The 8502-nt window shown below is 31.1% G+C and overlaps 1 protein-coding gene across 1 annotated transcript; it reads left to right on the top strand.

Annotated features, from left to right (window-relative positions):
• Positions 1 to 314: 314 nt before the first annotated feature.
• LOC115977856 (transcription repressor MYB6-like) lies at positions 315 to 1392 on the top strand. Its single transcript, XM_031099881.1, has 2 exons — positions 315 to 447; positions 665 to 1392. The coding sequence occupies exons 1-2, from the start codon at positions 315 to 317 to the stop codon at positions 1390 to 1392; spliced, it is 861 nt and encodes a 286-aa protein (XP_030955741.1).
• Positions 1393 to 8502: the final 7110 nt, after the last annotated feature.

The following is an 8502-nucleotide window of genomic DNA, read 5'->3' as shown; positions in this document are numbered from 1 at the left end:
AATTTTTTTCCAAGTTCAGGATATTCCTGTGACCACCCTCCACTCTACATGGAGCCGCCAGCATGTTAGACACTTCATTTGTTTTTGTTACTCTATTTACATGTTACTAATTAAGTAATCTAATAGTTATGTGTTTTTAAGATGCTCTACGAGTTTACTCTAGAGTGTTCATCACGGTTCAAGCTCAAACCAACTATAAAAGAGCAGAAAAGCTGGTTCCCATCTTCGTGTTCTTTTTCCTCTCTCTCTCGCTCTCTCTCTCTCATTCATTTACATACACATGATTCTGTGATATCCTAGGAGAGAAGAGAGAAATGGGAAGAGCCCCATGTTGTTCAAAAATTGGTATGAATAGGGGTCCGTGGACTCCCAAAGAAGACACATTGCTGATGAACTATATTAAGGCTCATGGTGAGGGCCATTGGAGATCTTTGCCTAAAAATGCAGGTACTTCGTTTACTACTACAATAATGTATGACTTATTGCGTTCTGTTTCTTAATATATAGAGATGAATTGTTTGTTATTATTAGAAAGAAAAAAACAACATGTTAAAAAAATCTCAACATAACTTTGATAATATGATTTAAGTATATGATCAGATATTAAGCAAAACAAGTTGAATTTTTGTTTTTACTCTAGATTTGGTGTTTTTTGTGCTTGAAGGGTTACTTAGATGCGGTAAGAGCTGCAGGCTAAGATGGCTGAACTATCTTCGACCTGATATAAAGCGAGGAAACATTGCTTCTGATGAAGAAGACCTAATTATCAGGCTTCACTCACTTCTTGGCAACCGTTGGTCTCTTATTGCTGCAAGGTTGCCTGGCCGAACTGACAATGAGATAAAAAATTATTGGAATTCTCATCTAAGCAAAAAGGTCAAGAACTCAGCAAAGAATGTCCAAAACGACTACAAAGGAGCATCAAATTGTGTTCAAGTTCCAAACAGGCGAAAGAAGAAGAATGATAATCAAGATAGTTCTAATGGAGAAATGATAATAAAGACAAAAGTTCATCAACCAAAGGCTGTGAGGGTTTCACCTTTTGCAATTACAAGGAATAATAGTATTGAAAGCATGGTAAGTGGTTCATCTAGTAATGGAGATGGAAACAATAATAATAATAATGGAGTCGATCATGCAGAGGCTCTGAATTGTCCTTGGTTTTGGTCTGATCACAAAGATGCTGATATTAATGGTGGAAAGGCTCTGGTTTGTGAAAATAACCATAGTGATTTTGTGAATGATTATGATGATGCATGTTACTTTTCATGCCAAAACTACTCTGAGACCACAGAAAATATGCTTGACAAGATTTATGAGGAATATCAGCAGCTTCTACAGGATGAAAATGAACTCCCTTTGGACTCATTTGTAAAATCCTTGTTGATTTGATTGTATACTAATTAATAATAAAAAAAAGCTCCATTGTATGAATGGAAGTAGCTATCTAGTTAGGTTTATTATGGATTTGGCTGTACTAAAAATAAGAGCAACGTCATGTGTATATTAAGTTATTAGCTCATCGATCATGTGGATTATGGTATGTTTAGTGATTGTATTTTTGTATCATTCACGTGCTGACCTTCCTCTTTTACTCGCTACCCTCTCGATCTACATGCACATAAATACACATGCCTACTACCCAGCTATTTCTACCAAATACTAGTATTTTAGTTTGATTAATATTACAGACTATTATTTAAAAAAGAATTAACATCAATTGAGTTGATTATTAGTGGTTTTTAATAGGGAAGACAATTCCGTACCGTACCCGCGGGTTATTCTGGGCCGGTACAAGATGAATGAGTTTTGTTTTTTGAGTATTTTTGGTACTTACAGATCTTTATCTTTGGAGTGTTGGATGACCATGATGGTCCAAATTTCAGCTTGCTGGATCATCCCTCACTTCTTCTTCCTCCTTTCAACAGACCAGACGGTTCAGGTGGACTATCCTTTCTCTTCTTGTTTTCATTTCAGCGAGCAACTCCCTATTTTCTTTACATCCTTGAAAGACAGAGTCCCATTTTATTTTAAAATGAGACAAGTTTTTATTTTTCGGTCAAAAGGATGAACGCATTGGGACACTCACCTCAACAGAGCTTACTTTTGTTTTTCTTTAAGGCATCAGATGGATCGTGTGCATTTACTGTACACCATCAAGTTTTGACACTTGATACTGTACTTGTGAAGTAACTTGTATAACTTAATTATTTATATTATTTGTTTTCTTTATATGCAATAAATAATCAAGCTTTGTGTTTTTTATATTGTTTTTTTAGGCAATGTTAAAGTTTAAAATTATGAATAATTTATTCTAAATTAAGGTAATGTTTTATAATAAACATGAATTTTTTAGGTAATGTTTCATGGTAAATAAAGAATTTTTTTTTGTGTGTGTGTATATATATATATTAAATATATAAAATAGCGATAAACCTGAAACGGTACACTAGTATTGACCGGTACTGAAATATATCATTTCGCTGGCCAAACCGACATAGCTTTCGGAACGAGATTGACTCCCTTGGTTTTTATTGGTTCTCGCCTATGTCATTATTAATATCATTTTTTATGTCACTTCAATTGTTGTAAAAAAATTTGTGCTCTAGACTTATTGTTGTTTTAGTTTTGCAGTGAAAGTTGAGTGTACACCATGGTTTTGAAACCTGGACCGGACCGGCCGGTCGAACCGGGATAATCGGAAACTATTTACCATTCCAGTTTTTTAAACTACCAAAACTGAAAATTTTAATTTTTCAGGGAACCTTTTGAACTGCGGTCAAACCACCCGGTTTTCAAAATCGGGTACGGGTCTAATGGTCCTTAAAAAAATTACAAAACATTGCCAAATGAATCTCCCAACATCAAATCTTCCCGGGAAAGAAGAAGAAGAAGAAGAAGAATAGATAACTATGAAAGAGAGACTACAAATCTGCTTTTGGTTTCTACATATGCATTTGATTCTTCTTTGTTTGTTGGAAAATTGTGAACGAGGGACTTCTGTTTGTTTGAAAATTGTAAAAAAGAGGTTGACAAAGAAGGGAGAGAGAGGCGGAGGCAGTAGGGGAAAACAAAAAAAAAAGGCGTAAATGCACTTTTGATCCCTATATTTTGGACATTTTTTCTATTTTGGTCCTTACATTTTAATTTCACTACTTTTAGTCCCTAAACCAATTAATGCGTGACATTTAAATCCTTATTGTTAGCCAACTAACGGAAATAGCTAACGTGGCTGATAAAGAAATAAAATAATCTTATTTTTTCACACATGGCCATTAAAATATATTGAAAAAAAAAACTTATTTAGCATTTAAAAATTGGAACGGTTTAATTTCTATAAATTACTAACTTGGCATTTTTGAATGCTAAATAAATTTTTTAAAATATTATTTTAATGGCCACATGTGAAAAAATAAGATTATTTTATTTCTCCGTCATCCATGTCAGCTATTCCCGTTAGTTGGCTGATAGCAAGGACTTAAATGTCATACGTTAATTGATTTAAGAACTAAAAGTGATGAAATTAAAATGTATGGACCAAAATAGAAAAAATGTCCAAATATAGAAATTAAAACTAAAAGTCCATTTACCCCCAAAAGAAAAGAAGACAATAATGTAGGGTTTGAAGTTTGGTGTGAACTTTGAAGAACCCAACATAGTTACTGGCCATTGGATTAAAAGCAACGGTCAAAATGGTTTACAGCTAAGTCACTTGATAGTTGGATTGGACTTCTTTGTTTTAATTGTACTTGTACAAGTTGGTTTACAGCTAAGCCTCCTTGATAGTTGGAATTCTGTAATTGTACCTGCCAATATTAAAGAGTTAAAATATATTAATGTGATAATTTTAAAGATATTGTTATATGAGAAAAGTGATTTTTTTTTTTTTTAAGAAAGAGAAATGATATAAATTATAACTACAATATTTTCATAACAAGTTTAAATGGGTAGTTTAGGTTTCACTGAAAATAAAATTAATCATTTTAAATTAAATTTTGATTGAGATTTTTAATTTGTATATATTTATTTCATATTAATTAATTATGACGTCATCACGGTTCGACCTTGGTTCAACTTCGATTCGATCTCAAAAACCTTAAACCTCTTTTTTTTACAGTTTAATGAACAGTCTGAATTTCAAAATCATGGTGTACACTTAAAAGGCAAAGGGAATTACTATAAATTGCAACTTCGTGCACAGTTCATACACTTAGTACTATTTATGCAGTTGTTTGTACTTTGTACAAGTGGAACCACTATTTATGGAATTATGCACTTCGCTTATCACAAAAAGTCACAAAATTAATCATAATTAGCTTTGGAATCGGCTTGGGACTTGTTGAGATGTGGCCATATGACATTTATCACAATGGATCAAGTGCCTAGGAGTAATAGATATAACTCTTGCCCAATTAGATTAACAACCGTGCAATGAGCTGTAATTCCAATGAATGGTAAGATTTTGCCTTTATGGTAAGGCGGTGACAAATGACATTTTTTTATAGTACAATTTTTAAAACTATTTAAAAAAAAAATTACAACCTTTTTTAAAAAGGCCATTATTAAAAAGTTTTATTTTATTTTATTTTATTTGTATTTTTTAAGCTATCTAAACAAATGAATGAACTAATATGCACGTGAAATTGAAATACACCAACAAACATGGTTGTTAAAATCGCAATCCGGATTGTAAAATCGCACGATTTTATGATCTCACCTCACCAAAAAGTTTAAAATCGTAGCAGGATCGCAAAAATGGTAGGATCGTATGTAGGATCGCATAGGATCATATGGGATCCTACCGATCTTACTGATCCTACCATTTGGATTGAATTTTTTTTTTTTTTTTTTTTTTTTTTAAGAGTGGGATTCATTTGGGTAAGATAATCCACCTAAATCCACAAGCCCAACGGGTTATCAAAAGCCCAATAATGAATTGAAGTCCCAAATTTACCCCTATGCCAACATAAAATCTCAAAAAAAAAAAAAACCTATAGTACTTAAGTTTAACGTTTTCAAAAACAAAACCTAAAATATTTAGATGATGAAATGAGATATGACAATGACAGTGATTAGATTAGAAGAACCTTAGAATGAGAATTCTTTTTTGGATTTCATATTTGTAATTAGCTAGTTTACCTTAGATTGTGAATTCTCTTTTGGATTACATATTGTAAATTTGTAGTTAGCTAGTTTTTATATGCTAACTAGCCTAACTTATTTTGGATTTGGAACTTTGAATTTGGAAAACATTTTTCATATGTGTAGATAATATTTTGATACTTAGTTGCTACTTAAACATGTACTGAATTTTTTAGATATATTATGTCAAAAGTTAAATATATTTTGTTTCGTTAGAATGACATAAGAACGATGTAGTGCGTGCAAATTACATTTTATGATGCAAAATTTTTTTTTAATGGATGGATTCATATTTTAAGTGATTATATAACATACAAAGTTACTATTAATAGGTTTTTTGCTCAAAATCTGAAAATAGGTAGGATCTTATAATCCACGATCCAATCTTACGATCCTACCTATCTCTCACGATCCTACGTAGAATCCCGATTTTGACAACCTTGCCAACAAAATTAACATCATCAAACATAGTTTAGATAAAAGTAAAGGTAGAAATTGCAAACTATCTACCCTAAACTATCAATCGAGTTGCAATATCTCCCTAAAATTTAAAATAAAGCAAATTAATACCTTTATTTTGTTTGAAAATTCCATATAGCTAGCCTTCTATGGTGCTAACTCTCCTAACATGAATGTTCTACATGTGCAAGTGCAAGCATGCTCGTTGATTTACTCCTAATTTGATAGCAATTGGAATGAAAATTGGTAATTACTAACTATGCATTTTGAGTGACTACTAAAGTATGGATTATTGAGCTTTTTTTTTTTTTTTTTTTTAAGAAAAATAATTACAGTATGTTGTTAATCTCGCAATTACCCTTTTCCCTTCTCCTAAATCTCCAAGTTCTTTGTGCATAGGGAGGTGTCAATTCAGCTATAAGGTTTTTGACATGGATTATTGAGCTTAAACAAGCACTGCTGACCAGCACTTAATAATAAGAGTAGCAGCCGTCTTCTTTATAGTCACAATAATTATAAAGTCAAAAACTCGAGCTGGGACCATGGTGCATGGGCAATCAAAGCATGAACGAAAGGGACTTTTTTGTCTCGTCCATGGTGTTAGTGTGTGTGTGTGTGCAAGTTATAGTAACTAGGATGATTTAAAAGTAATTTGTGTGCGAGTCTTATAGACTATAGTTGAATTTTGAGCTCGAGCTTGATGTGAGCTTAATCAAACAAATGAACTTGGTTTGTCAAAGAACTATTCGAATTTGAGCATGTTTCCTGTGTCTATTTGAATTATCAACCTTCTTAAACATCTAATCTAACGCGCTACATGCCAACACGCTTACTTAAAACTAGTGCAATTTTTCAAAGGCAGCTTATTTTTTAACATTACTTAATCTCACTTGTAAAACTTCAATATTTTTGTCAAAAGCGATGTTTCGTAAAATGCTTAGTCGAGAAATGTTCAGAGATTTTCTTTTTTAGTTTTAAATTATAAATACTACGTCAACAGGAATAATAAATAGAAACACACTATCTTCTCAATATATATATATATATATATATATAGTACACTAATCCTATTAATATAGAAAAAATTTTGGTTAATTTATGTTTATGAGATTTGTGAGAGTATTTAGTATGATTATAATTTGTTGATGTTGCGTGTGAAAGTAGGCATAGACAAACCTCACTCCGGTTGGAGTGCCTTGGTTCAAATCCCATACAACATACCCTCACTTACTTGGTACTTGTGATTTAAGGGTGATTGCATTTACATGTATCTAGGGTTCACAATCCGGGTAAGTTCAAACGGCATTGCTTTGGCGAGGTTCTTCATTATAAGAATAAATAAAAGTAAAGTCCATGTAGACACAATATTTTTCACAACTACTTAGTTTGCAGGTTAATATTGATTTTTAAATGAACCCATTACTAACACCACTTTATTATCCACTATTAAGTATTAACAAGTGATTGGCTAAGTGGTTCCTAATATCTATGAGATCCTGGGATCAAAAACTCTTGTCAACATCTTTGGGCCACCCCAAGGGATTCCTCCCTATAATAACCTGATGTATGTGAGATGGGAGAACTACATAAACTTAAGGGAATAATCAGATATTCAAAGAGGTCTAAATACCTTCATTTGGAAAGAAAAAAAAATGCCATTCACAAATATGAAATTTAATGTGAAATATGTTGTGACTTTTAAACTTACTGATTTTGAAAAGCATGGAATCCTAGTGGGCCTCAGAAATTCACAGATTGTAACCCCTTATTTCAATTTAGATACCCTTGTTTGTCCAAAAAAAATATACATATATCATATTCACAAGTATGAAATTTAATGTGAAATATGTTGTGACTTTAAACTTATTGATTTAAAAAAGTACAGAATCCTACATGCCAACACGCCTACTTAAAACTAGTGCAATTTTTCAAAGGCAGCTTAATTTTTCACATTACTTTATCTCACTTGTCAAACTTCAATATTTTTGTCAAAAGCGATGTTTTGTAAAATGCTTAGTCGAGAAATGTTCATAGATTTTCTTTTTTAGTTTTAAAATATAAATACTACGTCAGCAGGAATAATAATATAGAAATACATTATCTTCTCAATATTCATTTGAAACTAAATTTTTTTTTTTTTTTTTTTTTTTTTGGTTATAGATAGGATTTGTTTTGTTTTGTTTTTTTTTTTTTTGGTGGGTCTTATTAATAAGTTTTGTGTCAGTGTTATGGCTGTTTTTAAATTTTTGTTATGCCTGTGCTTAATTTTTTTTTATTTTAAATTTATGTAGGTTGAGATTGTTAAAAACTTGTTATTGATCAGTGAAACTACAACAATACTTTTTATATAAATCAGGTTCTATTTCTCATTTGCTCTACACTTGAAAGTTATTTTTTATTTTAGTCTTTATAAATATATTGTTTGATTAGAAATGTCTACTAGAAAATATGCATCTGGATATGAAAAACTTAAAAAAAGAAAAAAAGAAGAAAAATTAATTGAGTCTTAAAAAGGATCAATGAATAAATTTGTTATTAATAATAAACAAAATATAACACAAAATTTAGATGAAAATATCACAAATGAGCAAGAAATTCACCAAAATAATTTAGAAGAAAATGATGTTCAATTTTGCAATACAACAAATCTTGATAATGAACTTCAAAATAATTTAGAAGAAAATGAAAATAATGATGAAAAATATAATATAAAAATATTAAATAAACATTAATTTAATTAATATATAAGTATAAAAAAATGCTCCATTTTTAGTTCTCGCCTTAAGCCCCAAAATGTCTAGAGCTGCCCCTGCTAAGTGGTTCCTAATATCTATGAGATCCTGGGTTCAAAAACTCTTGTCAACATCTTCGGGTCACCCCAAGAGATTTCTCTTTATAATA

The sequence above is a fragment of the Quercus lobata genome, chromosome 2 (genome assembly GCF_001633185.2).
Source record: "Quercus lobata isolate SW786 chromosome 2, ValleyOak3.0 Primary Assembly, whole genome shotgun sequence".
Classification (NCBI taxonomy): domain Eukaryota; kingdom Viridiplantae; phylum Streptophyta; class Magnoliopsida; order Fagales; family Fagaceae; genus Quercus; species Quercus lobata.
Note: the sequence above shows the minus strand (reverse complement) of the source record. Positions and strands in the feature narration are given on the sequence as shown.